At 38.5% G+C, this 20,855-nt stretch overlaps 1 protein-coding gene across 5 annotated transcripts in view; it reads left to right on the forward strand.

The window, feature by feature from the left end:
* Window positions 1–539: 539 nt before the first annotated feature.
* Window positions 540–20,855, forward strand: part of PPP4R4 (protein phosphatase 4 regulatory subunit 4) — a 109,921-nt gene continuing 89,605 nt past the window's right edge. Inside the window, exons 1-2 of one of the 5 annotated variants that reach the window (XM_063332691.1) lie at window positions 540–1,400; window positions 1,889–1,962. In XM_063332691.1, the coding sequence (XP_063188761.1) occupies window positions 1,287–1,400; window positions 1,889–1,962 (188 nt within the window). In that variant the 5' untranslated portion in view covers window positions 540–1,286. The remainder of the gene's footprint in view (window positions 1,401–1,888; window positions 1,963–20,855) is intronic. The other 4 variants (XM_063332688.1, XM_063332686.1, XM_063332687.1 and 1 more) reach the window with 4 other exon arrangements.

Genomic DNA, 20,855 nt, shown 5'->3' on the forward strand with positions numbered 1-20,855 from the left:
TTATTTCTCTACCAGTCAGGGGTAAAAATGGCATACCTTCATTTTGAAATAAATAGTCTCCATTGTACCCGCAAGGTACTCCATATTTGTGAGCCAGAATGATAAATCCTGCAGCATCCAAGGCCCAGCTGCGGGTATCGGGAGGAATATCCATATCCCTGCTGTAAATATGGGCGATACGTAACCTCCGTCAGGGACAGGGCTGTGGAGGTGAAGAATAAGAAGTTATGAAGAGTGAAAGCGATGCATTTGTTGTAGATTCACAATCCCCTGCCAAGGACGTCGAAGGTTTTTCCTTGGTTTTTTGTTTTGGTTGGTTTTTTTTATTTTTTTTTTTTTTTAAGTATTAATACATTCATTGGGGGAGGAACCCGCTTTGGACTTTTCATTAAAATCGGCACGTTTATAGATTTCTTCGGTGCAATTAGTGGCAGCACAAGGTCGCGGTGTCCCACGGCAGCGGGAAGGGGCCGCGGTGCGGGCTGAGGGGCCGGTGGGGGCGGGCGCGGTGCCCGGCGGGGGAGGCCGCAGCGCTGCAAGAGGCGCTTGAGGGGAACCCGGAGCTGCGGGAGGGGAAGCCCATGGCGGCTACAGCTGTGGAAGAGGAGTCCTACAGGCGACCACAGCAGGCCGGGAGGGGTAGCCCGGCGGGGCAACCTGGGCTACTTGAGGCGGCGGGGGGCGAGGCCCCGCGGGCGGGTAACGGCGGCTGAGGGGGCGGCGGCACCCCCACCGTCGCCCGATCGAGCGCCGTTTTGCCCCGTGGAGGCCGCTGTAGCGCCGCGTTGCCCACGGCGACCGGCTGGGAGGTGCTGGGGCGGCCCCACCGCGGGGGCCCGCCGCCGTGAGGGCCGCGGGGTTTACCCCGGGCCCGGCCCAGCCCGGCTGCCGCGGTGGGCGGCTGACGGGGCTGCGGGACGGGGGCGGGGAGCGTCACTGCACCGCGGCAACCTCCCTCCTCCAGAGGCGGCACCCGGCGACGAGGGGAAACTTGACTCGAAACTCCCCCCTTCTCCCCATCCCCGCCGCTGAGGTACCGGGGGGGGGGGGGGCGCAGGCGCTAGCCCCGCTCCCTCCCTTGCTCGCCCGGGGCAAGCGGAGAAAGTTTGTCGGTGTGGGCGAGCGGCGGCGGGCGGGCGCTGCCGCAGTGTGTGCGCTGAGGCGAGGCGGGCGGCGGGCGCGGAGGGGGGGTTCCCGCCTCCCTCGGTGCGAGAGACTCGGGGGGAGAGAGAGACACAGAGAGAGAGAACGAGCGAGCATCGGTGGCCAAAGGCGTTAGTTGTTACATGCATCCAATAATCTTCTCCAAAATGGATTTTAGTCAGAGCAATTTGTTTGGATACATAGAAGACCTGCAGGAACTAACTATTATAGAGAGGCCAGTTCGCCGGAGCCTGAAGGTATATACCTCAAAATACAACGATGCTTTAAAAATCCATTTGGAATTGTGTCTGTCGTATTTATTTTTTTTTTCTTAACAGTTTATTTTTTTACAGCACCGGGATACTAAAAATTTTCAGTCATTTTGAAATAAAGTCTCGAAGTCTGTGTAGCAGAGGCTTAATATTTTCATTGTAAGAATATTAAGCTGGGAAAAAATAGACGAACTCAGGTCTTCAGATTAATTTATATGTGACTTGTTTATACTTTAAGTGATTAATAGTGATAGTGTCTGACATAGAGTTGTGCTTCTATTACATTCCATCATTTCCTGGTGAAAGATTTATTTGATTGAATTTGAAATGTTGGCTAGAGATTTCAAGGATTAAATTGAAATTACTCATGGAACTATCCCTGGGTATGTGGGGAGGAAGGGGTTGTTTTAAGAAGATTAAAATGATGAAATAGTAAGGCATTGTAAACTCATAATCTATTTCACGCTTGACAGACACCAGAAGAAATAGAAAGATTGACAGTTGATGAAGAACTCAGTGATATTGAAAGAGCTGTTTATCTACTCAGGTATTTCCTAAAACATTACTGTGAAATGTTCCTGACCATCGTGCTTACATACAGCTTTTCTAGTGCTTTACTCTTCACTCCTTTTATTTTCTGTCTTTCAGTAGTAGTTTTTCACTTTCTGCTATGTTAAACCTATAGACAAGATAAAAATAGGTACTGTGTTTTGGTTTTCTTAAAAAAAAAACATGCATGGAATAGGATGCCTGTGTACATGTGTAAACATTTCTTTTCTGAGTTTCTAATATGGTCCTCACCAACACTGAGTTGTACTTCATCTTCTTTTTCCCCTGCAGTTGATTTTTCAAGATTCCCTGAGTGTTAATGTTAATAACAGCAATCATTCAGTGACTTCGTATTCACTCTAAGGCATGAGCAGTTACCACAGGCTGATAACAGAGCTGTTTGAGCATACTGTATGTGCCTGGGATTTCGGAAGGGAAAACTTGAGAAATTAGTTTTATAGTCCTTGGGAAATATTGTAGAAGATGCTATATTAATACTTCCCTGTGCTCTGGTTTTTCATTTTACCTCCTTGTTCTTTGAAGTATTTGCAGTTACTTGAATGACTTAAATTTTGATAGTTTAAAATACAGATTCTTCAACTACTGTGCATAAGTCATCTTTGAGAGTACAAATATTCTGAGGGATTTTGATTTGAATATGCATTTTTAAACAATGCCTCGTAATTGGAGAACCAGCTGCAGCTCCCTCTCAGTTTGCTTATTCTGCTATTTTAGGTGCCCTTCTAGTCTATGCCTGTCCTCAATGTTTATAGTACATATTCACAGTCCCTTAATTTTCTCTTTTTTGGTGTGTGTGGCATTATTTTTAGGTAAACATTGTTGTCCACTGCTGCTACTTTTGATATTGACTTTTGTTTATGTTTTTTGGGTTTTTTTTAATGCTGAACTTCATTAAATAGTGGATTTTAAAACTTGCTTTGCTAATAGTTCCTGTAATCAAAGCAGTCTGTTGACTCTAGGGAAATTCAGAGGAAACAGTTTGCATGTGGTGCGTATCATTGCAAAGGATGCATATCAGTTTTGGTTCTTACCTCACAGCAATTGGCACAGTTTACTTTTTTTTTTTTCCCTTTCCCTGTGTGGCAGCAAATTTCTTTGCTCTTTTCCCAATTAAAGATCATGTTTCCAGCATTATGTCTTTACTGGATCATTGCCTTGTTAACGGGTAAAAGGTTCCACTTCGTATCTTTCATCTTACTAATTGCTTTTCAACCTGGTCTTGAACTTCTCCTGACATCTTCATCTGCTTTCTCTCTACTTGAGCAGCTGTTCTGGGGGCATAATATTCTCTTCCTTGTGATGAAGTTTTCATTTTTGCCTCTGCATTGTCCTTATTGCTGAAAGGTAGCTTCATCTCTGCTTGATAAGCTTTTTGTAAGGCAATCACTTGCTGTGATTGTCCAGGTATGTTAATACAATAATCCAGTGGAAGCTTTTGCTATTAAATAGTATATTGCCTTCCCTGTACTGAGTGGAGTATAAGCAAACGGAGTTGAAAAGCTGCTTGTAACACAAGTAGTATCTTTTATATAATGTACAAAGGTATGTATTTTTGGCTTGTCTGGAGTTTTTTAATCTGTTATAATACAATACCCCTGCCTCTTCCTATTTGACAATAATGTCTGGTCTTTTCGTGCCTCGTTTTCTCACACGGATGCATTATTTGCTGTCCTTCAGGTTGTCCCTTATGTGGGACTCTCCTTGATGTTATCCTTTTCTGAAAATCTCACTATAAAAATTGCTTTGATGAGATTGAGTTGAATTGTTAATGATGTCTGTGTTGTGCTCCCTTTGGAACGGATGATGCTATCTCCATATACATTAAAAAAATATGCAAGAACAATAATAGGGAGCAAATATCTTACCTTAAATATCTACAAATGGTATAAAAATACTTAATGTTGTGTCACGTTGTCTTTTAAATTATCACTTATTTATGTAACTCTAATCTGCAAGTTGGGGATTTTTAATTTACTGAGGAGGATATTTTTAGTGTTGCTTGTACAGTACAATGGAGCTGACTAATACTGAGTGAAACCTTTATATGATACAGCAAAGCTAATGTTTAGTAATTATTTTCTGTGATAGTCCAAAAAGAGTCCTCACATCTTAATGGCTTTCATTCTGAACAAAAAAGCCCAACCACTTTCTTCTCTTTTCGCATCCTCTGTTCCCTCCAAAACCTGCCCCCAACTTCTCCTCCCCACCCTTGCACTTGGATACTCTGGTCTGCTTATATGCAGAGCTGTAGTATGTTTAGTAGATACCTGCTTTTTCTAGATTTCTGCTTTTGAAATCTTTTACTGTTGTAGTCTGAAAACAAGTATATTGACATTCTGGTTGGAGAGAATAGTATGGTATTTTACTGTCTGAGGTTTTTGGTGCCTGAATGGTATTTTTAGTTTGTTTTGCTGCATTTTTTTTGTCCCTTTGTTGTTGTTTTTTTCCTGTGACTGATTCTTGCTATACTGTGTATATGAGGAGGTATTAATTTCCCAACTCTCATCAGTTTCATCAGTTTGTTCTCATTTTTTCACCTCTTGTATTACTTCCCATTTGCCAGTAATACTGTGGAGTTTCTGGCATGCTATTTTACTTCTCAATATTATGAAGTTACTTGTTTTGCTTATCTAGTATGTATTCATAACCATCTAATGATTTTGTATTTCTACAATGTCTTGTCTGTCTATATCTGGCCATGATGTTTTGTCATCGATTTTGTAAATTTCTATTAATTTTCTTAAGTATAACATAAATATATGTCTTAGCAGGTGGTGAGTACATTGACACATTAATCCTGTTTGAGACCTCTCTTTCATAGGGATGTGGATTCATTTTAATTGGTTTTCTATTGTTACTTGTCATACTTTCGTTTCACATTCTAAAGTGCTAATTGTAATTTGGATAACCCTAACAAATTTCTCTATATATACATATTTTCAATTATTATTTTTAGAGGATTACTTTGCTTTGTCTCCCATTTTCTGCCAGTACTTTTCTCCAGATAACTATGTAATGAGGTAGATTGAAAAGAAGATCTAGCTAAAGCTGATAATTTTTGGTCACATTAGTTTTCAGCTAAATCAACTCCTTGGTTTGGCTCATCATGTGGATATAGAAACAGTTGGGCAAGCAAAAGGAAAGGACTCAGTAGCTCTCCTCGTGGCCAGAGTCATTTTAATATGATATAAACGTGGGTGAACTTCAGTTTTAGATCATTGTTGCGCAGAGTACTCAGTTTTAATTAGGTAACATTCTGCAATTAGACCGAGCAAGTTCTAATTTAGTAAGAATGCAGTAGCCAATTAGACTGTCATTTGTTGTACTGTCAATTAACCTTGATTCTGGCTGAGGAACTGGGCTTCCTTAGATCAGGTTGTTGGGGATATTTATGAGCTTCCCATGGAAATCAAACAGATTTAGGTCCCTAAAGAGGGAGAGGCACCTGAGTGTCTGGGATCTGTGTTTTAGAGCTGCAGCCTGATTGCTTGGGGGTTTCTGGTGGGTCTAGCTGGAATCACTGAGTTGTATTCTGACTTTGTTTTGCATGTTGCTGGCCCAACAGAAGAACAAGGAGAGCAAAATAGCTAGGTGCATCTCAACCGTGGCAGTGTCAAGACTGATGGCTTATCATAAACCCATCAGCAGATTAAGACAAGCTGCCAGACTGCGCTGAAGCGACTGAATAGTTTGCGTTCCACCTCAGGGCATCGTGACCTCTACCAGGACAGTGGCAATAAGCAACTCAGGGACAGTAATTTTATTCCTGCTATGAAGTTTTACCTGTAGTCTTAGTTTCCATGTTTGCTGATGTTTAATTGATGTTATTACTGATTTTTATTTGTCTTAACTGTAGCTCACCCTTTTGTGGCATACAATCAATAGTAAAATATGTATTCTTTGCCTGATGTGCAAGTGGTTTGGATACTTACTGGATGCTTACTGGCATGCACACTGTGGAGTGGTTTGTTTTCTGCGGACTTTTCTGATAGATTTCCCTATGGGTTTTACATTGTTGTGTGTACTGTATTATTTTGTGTTCAGCTACTTTTTGTTTGTTTGTGCCTGCTTAGTGTTAAAGCTTCCAGGTCCTGACACTTCTGCCATACTCAAAATAACAGGGTAATAATGAGTTATCAAGGTGGAAGATTGAATTATTCACCCCTGTGGGAACATACTGTACTTTGGTTTTGGAGTGATCCTATTTCTCAGTTCAGAAAACAACTCAATCCCCCTCCAAAACACTTAGCAGAGTTTCTGAAGACACAATAGATACTTTATCTAGATTGGAAAGAATTCAATGCCTATAAACTTCGCATGTCTTAAAGAAAATCAAAACAGAGTTGTACTTTATTGTAGCCATCTTTGATTAGCTAGAGTAGTCTCAAATTCTAAACATCTTTTTATACAGTACATGTTGTCAATTATAAGTGTCAAAATCACTACTATGTAAAAGATTTTAATTTTCCTTCTAGTTTCTAGTCTTCATCATGTTTGTTTTGGAGATTTTCTTTTCTCTGTAGGTGCAGGCAACTCACCTTTTGAATTTAAATGAAAACTTCCATTTAAATGTAACTTTAGGAGCTGATTTTCTAATGTAAAGGTGTCATTTTCTTTTGTGTTACATAATCATGAAAACTGGCTACTCTATTCTGATTATATAGCTTCTGAATTTATGGTCCTGATGCATACCTAGTATTCTGAAAGATCCAGCTGTCATGCTAAGCACATTGGGAAAATAATTCTTCCAATGATACTGGCAAGCCATAAATACTAACAGGAAAAGTATTTATTCAGTCTTTTTTTTTTTTTTCCCGTCTCTTATTTTGTAAATTACAACTTAAATTTTATAAAAGTTTCATTCCTGATTCACTTAGTTGGACAGATAAATTAGTTGCTTGACCTTGACTCTGTTATACAAATAAATTAATGTATATGAAACTGATTCATTCACCTTGAAGCCAAAGGTGTACCTGTAGTCTTCTGCAATGATGCTAAGTTGCCTTCTTTTATTAAATTTGGATTTGTGCAAATATTTCCGTTGATCGTATTTGCTCAGTTGAAACTACAGCTGAGGAAACAGCTGTAAATATACAGAGCAGAGTTAATATAGTTCTCTGAGAAACCTAAAGAAGAGAAGATGAGAGAGAAAAATCTTCATTTGAGTTTCCTTTCTCGGGCCACGGTCAGTGCAGAAGATGGCAGTGCTGGTCCTCTCCCCCTTCTACTGTTTGTGCTACATTTGCCCTTGTGCCTGCACAGCACATTGGGGAATTTATCTGAGGCAAACCATGAAAATAATGGTTAATTTTAAAACATCAACTGTGTAATCCGGGGCTTAGTGCACCTTAAAAAAGACCTGTGCCGGCACAAAGGAATTGGGTAGCAGCATGGGAGCAGTGCTTGGGAATTGGTGAAATGGCTTTGAGACTCAGCACCACGTTGGGCTGCCTTATGGTTTCCATAAAGCTGAGGTTTCCTGGTCTGTGGTTTCACAGTGAAGTTAAGCTGAATGAAGCTCTTCCTGTATCAGAAAGAGCAGCTCTTCTCTCCTTTCCTTACATGACTGTGTGTTACTGATAAATTTTGTGTGCCAGCACTCATGCTATTGCAGCCGTGCAGCCTCGGTCAGATTAGGGAACAGATGCTAATTCTAACAAATGTTTCAGGTACTTGCTTCCAACAAAATGTTCACCTGCATGACTGGTGGCGCTACTGTGAGCGGGAGCATGGGCAGAGAAGTCGTCACAGCTGGTAGATCGCTCTCCCATCAATAGCAGAACAGATTTAGTTTGGGTTACTTGAATTTTGAATCTATACTTTGAATCTCTGAAGTCCAGTACTGGTTGAAATGATCAGAGAGTATAAAGTATCATCTGTAGTGTATTTAATGAAGCCTTTGACATTAAATGGACTTCTGGAAGTCTACGTGAGAGCTGCGATGTGTGAGATCGGTGGTAGCTCTTCCTTACACATTGTCAAATTCTCCTCTGGAGATGTCAATTGTATTTATGTTTCAGAGCATCTTTGTGCATGGCGTAATAAGGCAAAACTAGGTAGCTGAGTGGATGCCTTTTTTTAATAGTAAGCACAATTGAAACAACTGTGGGTTTTCTTAACTTCTAAAAATTGTTCTGTTGCCCTGTGAAAACCTTATCATGCTCTCCTAGAAAAGATCTGCACAGGAATATGCAGTTAAATATTTACAATGTTTCTTTCTTTCTACATGACAAATCCCATACAGGAATAGCATGTTGCCCAGCAGGAGATCGAGTTTGTTTTGTTTTTGTTTAGATGATCACTGGCATTTAATGAATAACTTTTAACAGCTGCACAGTTCATTTTGAGATGGCGCATAATTAATGTGTGAGTATAATAATTCTCCTTTATATCACCTTCCTGAGAAAGCTCCAAGGGTTTATAACAACATTTTGTACTTGTAAGGAGCTTTTATCCTCATGCTTGCTCGATGTTACTAAATTGTGTTTGTATGCTTTGCCTGATTTGGCAAGAGATAATAGTATTGCACTAGTTTACGTCAGGACCTGGAGATGCATCCAATGGAAACTGCATCAGGATGCAGAGGGGAAAATGTAATGTTTTGTGTTAGAATATATCACGATACAAACTCCTGAAAGGGCAGGTCAAGCTGTCCATTTACGGCAAGCCTGAGAACACTTTCCCACAATGGTGCCTGTCTGATTGTGGTATGCTACTGAATGAAACAAGTATCTAGTGGATTTTCTTGCAAACTCCTGGTGTTTTGGGGATGCCTTTGTTGTAGACATAGGGAGCCCTTCACGTGTCACGGTGCGATGCTTCCATGGCCCTGCACTCAGACTCTACTTCATTTGTTGCTGACAGGGAGAAGCAGCAGTTAGTAGTGGTCCAGCTACTCTACCCCTAAATGCAGTAGTAGACAATTCAGTTTTGTGAGTGTAGCCTACACCATTACCTGTCCCAAAAATCTGAGTACTCTGAGACTCTTCAGAATAAAGATTCTTAGTGCTGATATACCACGTATTTTTACATTCAGAGCTCTTTTAGATACTCCTCTGAATCTCCACAAAGCGAGGCATATAACACTCCATTATATATTGATTCTCATTGCTGCACTTTGTAAACTGTGTGAAAGAAAGTTTTACTGAGGTGAAATTCTGGTTATAATTTAAGGACTACAGGAACTAGGACTGTAGGCTTGGGCCTGTGTCTGTGCCTCAGCTGATGTGCTGAATAATTTGGAATGAGACAAGAAATAGCTTCGTTGAGATTTAAAATTAATCCTGTTCTCTGGGGTATACTTGTAGAACTGTGTTATTTAGCTATTTTTAGCATTAACTTTCATAATATTAATGTTTTCACCTTTGTTCCACCAGCTGTTAGTCCAAATGCCAACACTGTGGTAAAGTTACACTGGATCTTTGTCAAGCCTCAGAGCCCAAAGCTTTATGTCACAGAAAAAGAAATCAGGGTCATTTCATCTCTTAAACAGAAATTTTTACGCTGTGAAAACAGGATGGGAATGCACACAATTCTTGAGACTAAGCAATTCAAGGAGGTCTCCATTATTCATTGAGAAGTTCTGCTACTTTGGTAGGGGCATCTTAATTAATCTTTCAGGGGCAGCTTTTTGTATAAGAAAAGTTTGTTTCAGGTCTTGAAGACAAACTGAAGGGGAAATTGTATGTGATTTCCATAGTGAGGGTTTGACATAGCCTGGCAAAAGCCATATTATGGCTGAAGAACCAGCTGTTTAAATTATACACGATTACAGGACTCTGTGCCTGAAAAGAAGGTCACTTCAGATCCCAAAACTGATGCCACAAGTGGCATTTCTAGCCAAAGGCAGAGTTATGTCCCTAGGGAAAGATTTTTAAAGATAGGCTAGTGATGCAAAAGTAGCAAGAATCTTTTCACTTAAACATGATAGTGATGGGAATGCTACATAACTGATTTGTTCTCGAAGCTCACACTTTGAGAATGAACGTGTCACTATCATTCTTACATCTTGATTCCCACCTTGTCCCTCCGGATGTATAATTACTTTCCTAGATGAGGTTGTGTATGGGTCTTTCCAGTCTGAACAATAATAGTATCCTTAGCAGGCTTTGAAAATAAGGGTTCTCAAACTCTTATTCCTCAGCCTTTTAAAACTAGTTTTTCATGGCTGTCACAGTCACTGCAGTTCTTGAAGTCGCTCCTCTCTCCATGAATGGCTTTTCTGGTATCATGGAGACACTTGTTGATGAGATGGAGTCTTTCCCATTGAATATTAATTCCCTGTAGCCTATCAGATGAACACCTCTGTCTACGGAAGAAAAATGTCTTTCTGCTTCATGAGTCATAATAAAACAAAATGAGAAAAGAGACAAAGAACCACTTGGAAACTTCTGCTGAATCTCTTAGATACATCTGTCTGAGGCATGCTTTATTGTTGCTGGCTGGTACTTTTATGCAAGCAGGAAAATATGCCCGGTATTTTATATCCATGTTATTCTTTGAATGGACTCTTGATGATGCAGGTATTCTTATTTAAAGTCTACCTCTTAGCTTCTTTTGCATTCAAATAAATTTTCTGTGTGTTTCTTTTTGCAAAGCACTAGCCTACGAAGGGTTAATGTTGGAGAATAAAAATATCAAGCTCTGGATATATTCCTCCATATCTTGGTAGCGTTTGTTTCAGGAGCAGTTTTCTTTATTCCATGTTGTTGCATGGCTGTGGGTTCTGAGGATGTGTACAACGCTCGTGTGCAGATTAGCTGAGTCATTCCTTGTCAGTCCTATCAATTCACAGCAGGACCAAGGGGAATTGCAATGCTTTCTTCAACTTTTTTCCAACAATAGTTAACATCTTGCCCATCTACCCCTCGCATGCTGATGGATTTTTAGATACCTACCCCTTTCCTAGCAGACCCTACAGATAGACAGTACTTATCATTGTATAATTCCAAAATTAGACACTCTTTATTTACAGAAACACACTACAGTGTGATTTTAGTCCCCATGTTTCTCTGTGATTCCTCCTTTCCTATTCTTCCACTGTTCTTTACCATAGCATAAGAAAGTCAGGTTCAGGCTGTGTGTAAGCAGGGATAAATGAACTGACATGAATGGAATTGTGTCATTTTAAGTGTGTATGAATCCAAGCTGAGTTTAGTAACTAGGGGTCTTGCTTTATTGACTTTATCTACCTAGAGTAGCCAGGAAGGTATTTGTAGGTCTTCAGACCTTTTTTTTTTTAAACTTACATTTTCTGTAAGACTATATAAAAAATGTGACCAGCATCACCAAATCAAAATAATGTATAATGATGAAGAAAGACTGAAGGCTCAAAGAGCGTAGTCTTACATTCTTTCTATTGGGGGTGAAAAAAAAGTCATTTATCCATTCTTCTTGTCCCTTCCATTTTTCAGTAATCATTCAGTTTAAGAGAATTTTTCTGGCTTTGCAAATAAGTCAATGCAGACATTTTTTTCCTAAGGCATTTTTCTCATAGGTTTTTAAAGTTAAGTCTTACACTTGATGGTGAAAAAAAAAAACATAGGAATTTTTTTTTTCTTTCCACAGTGTATCTTAAATCAGAATGATATAATTTGGTTTTATATTTTTAAATGGGAATGCACTGTAACTTTGAATAAAGTTGCAGCAGCTGCCACAGGGTTTTCTGTGGCAGTCCAGGAGCATGAGGAAGGGTATAAGCAGAATGTGTTGGAGCCCCTGTTTTTTTACTTACGAGAGTAGCTTTATGTACAAATTGTCAATTATGTCCCTGACTTTTTTTGTATATGAGTATAGCTTTGTACACAAATTGTCAATTATGCCCCTGCTAAAAAGCTTTGAGCCCACGTTTCTTAAAGTAAAAACAGTGAATTAATTTGGGTAGGTATCAATTAGTTTTACCCCCCTGATGACTATTGTTGAACAACAAAGAACAACATTAAGCACTGGAGCCATCAGTTTATGCTCAGATTGAATAGTTATTCAGAGCTGCCTGTGTAACTCCAACACATTTCTCTTTACCAGCTGGAGAAGAGCAGGAAAGTTGGATTCAAGCTGAGTTGAAGCATTGATAACTCAATTGATACAAACAGAGCTGCACAGTAGGAGAGGTACTGTTGCACTCAGTAATACCAATACATTTTGTTTGCAAGGGGTTATGTCTGCAAAATGGGATGATTTGCTGTTTGCCTGTACTTCGTGAGAAGTGCACCTCACCAGTTTGTGGTCTGGCTTTCCAAAGTAGTATATACTCTATTTATTTCCCGCCCCGCCCTTTTCCTTTTTCTTTTTTCCTTTGTTCCCTGCCGTCCCCCCCCCCCAGTGAAATTGCTTGGTAAATTCTGTTACCAAGAGTATATTGAGAAGGCTAGACTAGGGACAGTAAGGAAATGCTTTAAAAATGCTAACTATGTTTTTGTTGTAAGTATGAATTGATTGTATTGTCTGTGACAGAATAAACATATGTAAAAGAGAAATGTGAAGGGCATCTGCTTTAATATACATATTTACATGGTAATATTACTTACTTTGTTTTGCAGGCCTGGAGATAAAAATGCTGGCTTTAAAGGAAGAAACAGAAAAGATGCCATTTTCACTGCTGAAATTGTAACTGAGCTTTTTGAGGAGGAGGAGGATTTATGTCCATATTAAATAGCAAAACATGAGTCACAGCCTCATTGCTGCTAGCACCAAAATTCTTCTGTTATAAACAGTTAATCTTCTTTATGTAATTTCATTTTAAAGCTCAGGATTAGGGTATCTGTTTTTCTGCCATTTTGAGAGCTAGAAGTTATTTAGGGTATAGTCTTCAGGTCAAGATTTATTTTTATTTTTGCTTTTCACAACTACAGTAAGTGCTAACTGCTAAATCAATGAAGAAAAGAATGATGGCTACTTAAAAGTAAACTGCTTCTTTAGCACAGGTTTTAACCCAAGAGTATGTCTATTTCTCTTGTTCTTATCACCATGTAAGGCCAACTTTAAGTGCATTTTAAGGATTACTTGTAACAGCTTTTGAATCTTGCATGCCTGTTGTATTACACACAAAGAAAATACTCGCACCATAAGTTTGTAGTAAATGGAAAAATCAACTCTTAAGGGCAGATAAATATACTTGCACTTTCATCACTTAAACTGTCCCACCTACTTGAAAGCGATGTGTTAGAAAGTAGATAGATCAATAAAATTAATACTCAGATCTTTGTATCTTACTTATTGCCAATTCTGAAGGCTTTAAGTACTTACTTTTCCAGTGCATCATCTTACTTTCCGATTAAATGGAGAGGATTACTTATTTTTTTTTCATAGAATCAGAGAATGGTTTAGGTTGGAAGGGACCTTAAAGATCATCAAGTTCCAGTCCCCCTGCCATGGGCAGGGACACCTCCCACTAGACCAGGTTTCTCAAAGCCCCATCCGGCCTGGCCTTGAGCACCTCCAGGGATGGGGCATCCACAGCTTCTCTGGGCAACCTGTTCCAGTGCCTCACCACCCTCATAGAGGAAAAATTTCTTCCTGATATCCAGTCTAAATCTATCCTCTTCCGGTTTGAAGCCACTACCCCTTGTCCTATCACTACGTGCCCTTGTAAAAAGTCCCTCTTCAGCTTTCTTATAGGCCTCCTTTAGATACTGGAAGGCTGCTATAAGTTCTCCCCAGAGCCTTCTCTTCTCCAGGCTGAACAACCCCAACTCTCTCAGGCTGTCCTCATAGCATAGGTCCTCCCACCCTCTGATCATCTTCGTGGCTCTGCTCTAGGCTTCCTCCAACAGGTCCACATCCTGAGAGCCCCAGAGCTGGATGTAGTACTCCAGGTGGGGTCTCATGAGACTGGAGTAGAGGGGCAGAATCACCTCCCTCAACCTGCTGGCCACGCTTCTTTTGTTGTAGCCCAGGATACAGTTGTTCTTCTGGGCTGCAAGCACGCATTGCCAGCTCATGTTGAGCTTCTCGTCCACCAGCACCCCCAAGTTCTTCTCCTAAGGGTTGCTCTCAAGCGATTCTTTGCCCAGCCTGTATTTGTGCTTGGGATTGCCCCAACCTGGGTGCAGGACCTTGGCCTTGTTGAACTTCATGAGGTTGGCCCGGGCCCACCTCTCAAACCTGTCAAGGTCCCTCTGGATTGCATCCCTTCCCTCCAGGGTGTTGACTGTGCCACACAGCTTGATGTCCTTAGCAAACTTGCTGAGGGTGCACTCAACCCCACTGTCCATGCTGCCGACAAAGATGTTGACCAGCACTGGTTCCAGTACTGACCCCTGAGGAACGCCACTTGTCACTGGTCGCTACTTGGACATTGAGCCGTTGACCGCAACTCTTTGAGTGTGACCATCCAGCCAGTTCCTTATCCACTGAGTGGTCCATCCATCAAATCTGTGTCTCCCAATTTAGAGACAAGGATGTGATGTGGGACAGTGTCAAACGCTTTGCATAAGTCCATGTAGATGACATTGGTTTTTTTTAAAAGGAAGAATTGGAAAGTGGCAGCTTTTTGATCTGTTGTGTATAATACCTGACACCTTTAAGACCCATGAGTTGAAGATGGTTCTAAGTACATTTCCGTACTTGTTAGGTCATTTGAGGTGTTCGTGACTCATTTTACATGCTTTTTGGTGAAGGATGCAATTGCTAGGGTTTTTTTTTAATTCTGTTGCTCCCCCTTTTGGAGTCCAACATACATAAGACTGACTTTATTTTTCCCCAAATGCTATTCCTTCCCTTGCAAGTGCATGCATTTTACTTTCCTTTTGTTTGCCATCATCCCTATGGTTGAGGGTTTGCCTTAAGCTCGTTATCTTCAGGGACTACACACTTAATAGCAGTTGAGATGGTTTGTGTGACACCTGGAAGGACTGTGTTGGCCCTGTGGTACTCATACAGAACTTTGGAGTTCTGGATGCACTGAAATAACATTGACATTCTAAGCACGGTGTGCTGTTTTTAGGATAAATTCTACCCGTAGATATCCATTTGCATGGATACCATACCAGCTACCTAGTAAAAGTATTATTCATTAAAATAATACATTGTGTTAATATTCCACAATGAGTTTAGACCAAAAATTTACTGCCCCACACCCTTAGTGACAGTTAATTCTGTTCCTTTTCAGTAACAAACTAAAGGGGGGGGGGTATTTGTGTGGGGTGTGTGTGGAAGTGGTGTGTAAATGGTATTGTATCAATAGTTGCCTTTTACTGAAATTTTTATTTTTCCACGTTACTTTTGCTTCCATAGAAGGATATTGATACTAACATAGTAAATAGATAAGCCAGATATTCTGATGGTTAACACTGGTGTGCTGTGAAGGATCTATGCAGTTGAGTGTATTTGACATGCATTCAAAGGAAAGAGATATTCTTTTCTTCCAGAGATGATTCTGAACTAATTTTAGTAAAAGTGGGTGGAATTACTGGTAAATGCTTTATTTATTCTTTCCATTGCAGAATGTCAGACTCTTCTTGGGATAATTGTACCGTTAGAAATAATTTAAAATATGAGTATGTGAGGAAAAAATAGTCTAACAAAAGGCTGTTTAAGATCACTGTAGTAATTTTGAAGGTAGGGAACGTTATTGGGGTTATAATTACCGAAACCTAGTTGGGTAGGCAGGAGGATTCTGATGGTGTGCTCATAATGACTTTAACAGGAATGTAAATACAGATGAATTATCTATATACATAATACTAATTTATCTGCTGTTTGAAATTATTCTGCCAGAGAACTGGAAATTTGCAAAGACTTGTGTCATCACTTCAATTTGTTTATTATGTTAATTGTATTATCTGGTTTGATTATCTGTCCACTCCAAGCTGTATGCCATCAATGGAACAAATCTCATATTTCTGAGAGACATGACTCTGACTCTTTCTTCATTTTAATTAAGTAGCTGAATTGCATCCTACTTTCCAAAGTGAACATGAATCAAGCAAAGCACTTTTTTGTTTGACAGAATGTGAATCAGCAACAGCTTGGAATTGAAGTAATTTTTAGTTATTTGCATGTTTACCTCGGGAATCTGATTTTGATCTATGGTTGCTTCTGATGGATGAGGAAACAATACTAGAGTTAGCTGACATTGTATTGCTGATGCATCTAGCTGCTTCAGTCTGACGTAGATGTCCAGTACTGCTTGAAAATGTTTGAATAATGAACAGAAGGCGAGCAAGCAAGGCTTTCCAATTCTGAGCTGTCTAAAAGCTAGCTTATATGAGGAGTAATTTCACAGTTATGTGTTCGTTTTCTAATTATTTTTTTTCTTTTGAGTCACCAGGCCTTTTGAGTATGACAGCAATAATTTGGTAGAAATTTAGTGTTAACTGTTTGAAGTCATTCTGAGGTCACAGTCGGATTTTCTTGCTTGGGAAAAAAAGAGCTGCTTCTAGAGCTAAGGTTTCAAAAGAGTTTTTAAAATGTCAGATATATTTTTTCAGTGCTCACGATTTTACTCCCATATTTTTCAAACTGAAACATGAGTTCAGCTTAGATTATTGTATATGATATCTGTCTATTTACAATATCACTATAGGTGTATTTCTATCCCTATAGATACATAAATATATTTCTCTTGCATATGGGGGGAAATGCTGTGAGCAATAGCTTCAAACCCTTGGGTTCAATCTCTATCCTTTTTTTGTTTTTCTTTTCTGGTGGCTTTTCATTCATTCACTGTACTCATACACTGTACTTCCATTCACTCTGTATTTAGCATTTTTTACAACGTCTCTACTCGTCTTTTGCATTTATTTTTTTTTGATCCATTCTTTGTAATTTTGAAAATGAATGGTCAACTCATGTACAAAGTATGTTTAATGTACCATTTGTCTATGTTACAGTGGTCGAGGCAGCAACTTAGGTTTTGTTGTTATGGATCTTATAAGCCTATTCTAAAACATCAGAATGTTTTGGAAGATGGCTCAAAAGTCCTACTTGTACTTTAAGTCTTAGAAGGTTATGGTTATTTCAGTCTTTTACCATGGTCTTCAATATAAAATAAACTCTTGTTACACAGAAAAGGCTTTTTTTATGAAGCAATGCAGATACAGAGAAATAGATCAGTAACAGTTGCTTTCCTGATCTTTCATGTGCTTTTCCTAATGGCATGCAGAGGAATTCCTCGTGGAAATAGCGTAGTGTATTTCAGTTTTAAATGACTCATAGCAATGGTTGAGGTGAAGGGAAGTGATATCTTCTCTTAGAGCAGTCAATAAATCTTGACAAAATAGACAATTTTTTTTAGACCAGTGAGTCCATTTTCTAAAGGAGAGGTTGAAATGTACAGATACTGCTTTCTGGATCAAGAATCTTTAAATATTTTTGAGAAGATCCTCATCAACTTCCACAACTATTGAAACAGAGTTGTTGTTAAAAAAAAAAAAAAAAGGGAATTGATACAAGATGGAATATGTTACGATACGAAAGGATGAGAATGTATGATGGAAAGACACACAGATAAGTAATAAAGTGGGAGCTTTTGGACCTATTGTGTATAATTATACACAATATACACTTATAAGACCCATGAGTTGATGAAGACTAAGTAGATTTTAATACTTGCTAGGTCATTTGAAGTGTTCATCTCTTTCATGCCACAAATAGCTAACCTTGTGGATGAAATACACTGATACAAAAAATAAGATGAGAGAATTAAAAGAGATCCTGTGTCTAAATTAGACTATAAGATAAATTTAGGTCACCAGCAGTAATTTATCCTTCTAGAATTTGGTTAGCATCTGTGATTATTTTTTTTCCTCTCGTTTTCTGTGTGAAAAAATTACAGGCCTCGTACTTTATCAGAAGACTTCTTATATCATGTAATGCATGCTGTGAAATGACAAATCTTATTGAAAGTGAAAATTATAAATTCTGTGAGGGAATGAGGACTAGGCAGAAGGGAAAATAGTATCAGCTACTAGCTCGTTTTTGTTGTATCACCTAGGAACTGGAAATTGCATTAGCTCAATGCTGGGGTGAAAGGACTGGTTTTACTTTTTGAATGTAGACTCAAAATAAAAAAAAACACCAAGATGAATTCTACTCAGAGACCATAAAAAACGCAGTATGTGTTATAAGTCATCTAAGGAAGAGGAAACACTTATCTTCTCAGAGATAGTAACGTTGATACTAGATAATATTTGAGAGGAAAAATGTGTTCCTTTGAGGCACTTTTTATAACCTTGAAACTTTTCTTAAAATTCAAAGGAGAGAAGCTCAGTGTTTCCTCATAGTAATTAGTGTCTAACCTCACAGAAACTGATGATAGCATGAACAATGAAGTTATTGTGTTATTATAGTACATTTGTTTTGGCTCAGGAACAGAAAGGAGTGTTTGTATGAATTAGAAATCCTTTTGCTGTTTGATACTTGTTCAGCAAGCAAACAGAAATAAGAAACTTCAGTTGACCAATCTGATCCTGGTAAACAAGGTTACTATGAATACAAAATTACTGTTCAGCTACATGTGGGTTTTCCATTCTTAATGTAATTGCACTAGAATTTTCTTGTGTAATGGTGCGCATTCAGATATGTACTAAGATCAGATTAATTTATTCTTTTTTTAATATAGATTACATAGACATTATTCAGATGTGCTGTAAAACGACCACAGGCACGTACATCTGAAGTAGAAGATCAGGATGAGAAAGTGGTTTTAAAAATGAGATTTTAATAGAAAGGCGTTACAATGTCAATTGCAAGGAGATGTTCATATGGTATGGTGATATTATCAGGACTTCTGACTTCTTGAAAATAGATATTAATCAGATTAATTTAATTCAATCTTATTTTCAGCAAAATTATAGAAACCTGAAAATAAAAGTTTCTTTTATTTTCTCTGGCTAGACAGGTAACAGAGTGAGGGAAGGGTTAAAGGACAAAGCTGCTTAACGCTTCTTTGGCCCAAACACAGTCTTAAACTTAGGTACAGTCTGGTTTATATCCCTGTTCTAGAATCTTGCATATTACCATAAATGTTATATATGTGAAGGCTTGCATACATAAACGTTATAGTGTATTAATACATACAGAAAAAGGCCATTGGTTTCTAGGACAATTTAAATTAGTTTAGAGGTTGTTACAAATGATGCCCAGCTAACTGTGACCTTAAGAAGGTTTTCTGACAGGGAAGAAAGTGAAGCATACAGCTTAGGAGCCCCAGTATTGTATTTGAATACATAAGATTGTGTTATAATATATAAAATAGTTAATATGATACATAGAGCTGTAATTATGTATATGTGTGTGTCTAAATGAGTAATGTTTTTTTGAATTCTTGTACTAGTTTTTTTTGAGAAGGAAGACTCTTTTTTTAGCAGTTACTGTACAATGCCAGAAATACAAGCAGTTTGATACATCGGGTATTTGATTTTAAAAATATACCCCAAATATCTCATGTATCTTTACAACTTCAAATCCTAGGGCAAATTGCCACATAAAACATCATTTTTTGATTCCAGATACCTTTTTTTTTTTTTTTTTGGTCATTTGCAACATGGTAGAGGATAATGTACAAACAATTTCATCCAGCACTTACATGGCCTATAAAATCTCCCTTGTAATATATAGTTTCAAGGCTGTGTTAATATTTGTACAGCTCATCCTTCTCAGTCTTTGTTCAACTGAGGCTCTTAAAGGAAGTTATTTTAATGGAATGACAGCTCCTTCCATGGGACTGGGTCTGTTCATAATATACTTAATATATGTCAAATAGATGTTCAGATACTCCTGGTATGTAATTTATGTTTACAGAAGCATACATAAAATGTAAGCATGGATAACATGAAATAAAAGGAAAGTTACTGCTTTACACTAGTGTTAAGCAGTGTTAAGAAAAGTTTGTACTTTTACAGAAAATACCAGGTTGAATTTTATCGGAGTATTCACCTTAAAATGACATGAAAATTACTCTTAAAATCACTCAATATTTGTGATTTCAATAAATACTTTTACTTTCTAGATTTTTTTCCTTTTTTTGTTACCAAAACCCTGAAATTATACAAAGACAAAATTAAGAAATAAAACTTGTAAAAGTGTTAGTTTTTACTTAGCAAGAATAGTATTTAGAAAGCAGTTTAATAAATTGTAAGTCTATGTCTCCCTGTTGGCATAGCAAAGATTGCCATATAAAATTCTTCACAATAAAAGTAAAGAAGCTTCTCTAAGGAAGTCTTATGGGCTAAGCACTTTTATGTTATTTACAGAAATATTTATCTGGATTTCTAGTTTGCCTTGGCAACCATTATATTGTTCAGGAGAACAGAAATCCTGGAAGGAGAATTGCTATTGAATCATTATGTATAGGCTAAATCCTGTCGGATACTGAGCTTTTATATCAATAGGAAATTAAGTTTAGGATTTATGAATCACAGTCATAGAATAGTTTAGGTGGTTGGGGACCTCTGGAGGTAATTTGGTCCAATGCCCTGCTCAAAGCAGGGCTGACTTCCAAGTCTAATGTAATTTGGTGTTAGATCAGGTTGCTCAAGACATTGTCCAGATGAGTTTTGAATGTCTCCAAGGATCTCCCGACCTCTGGGCACCATTTTTCAATGTTTGACAATGTTCTTTGTGAATTTCTTTTTCCTGATACCTAGTTAGTTATTGAATACTTTATGACTTTGTTTTTATCATGTTATTCTAATCCCTCACTCATTGCAGATTTAGACAGCAGAGAACATTTTGGAATCTTGCACAGAAAATAATGTCACTTATGGGGTGTTGAGTTAACACTGTAATGCCCTGCAGCCATCCATCAGAACTAGGTTCGTAAAACTAAGTTACGCAAAGCATGGACTTCAATAGTTGATTCAACAATGGCCATTTAGCAAATCATTTTTGCTGAACTTGATACAGTTAGCCACAGTGTTAAAGAAAAGT

This window comes from Chroicocephalus ridibundus, chromosome 4 (genome assembly GCF_963924245.1).
Source record: "Chroicocephalus ridibundus chromosome 4, bChrRid1.1, whole genome shotgun sequence".
NCBI lineage: Eukaryota > Metazoa > Chordata > Aves > Charadriiformes > Laridae > Chroicocephalus > Chroicocephalus ridibundus.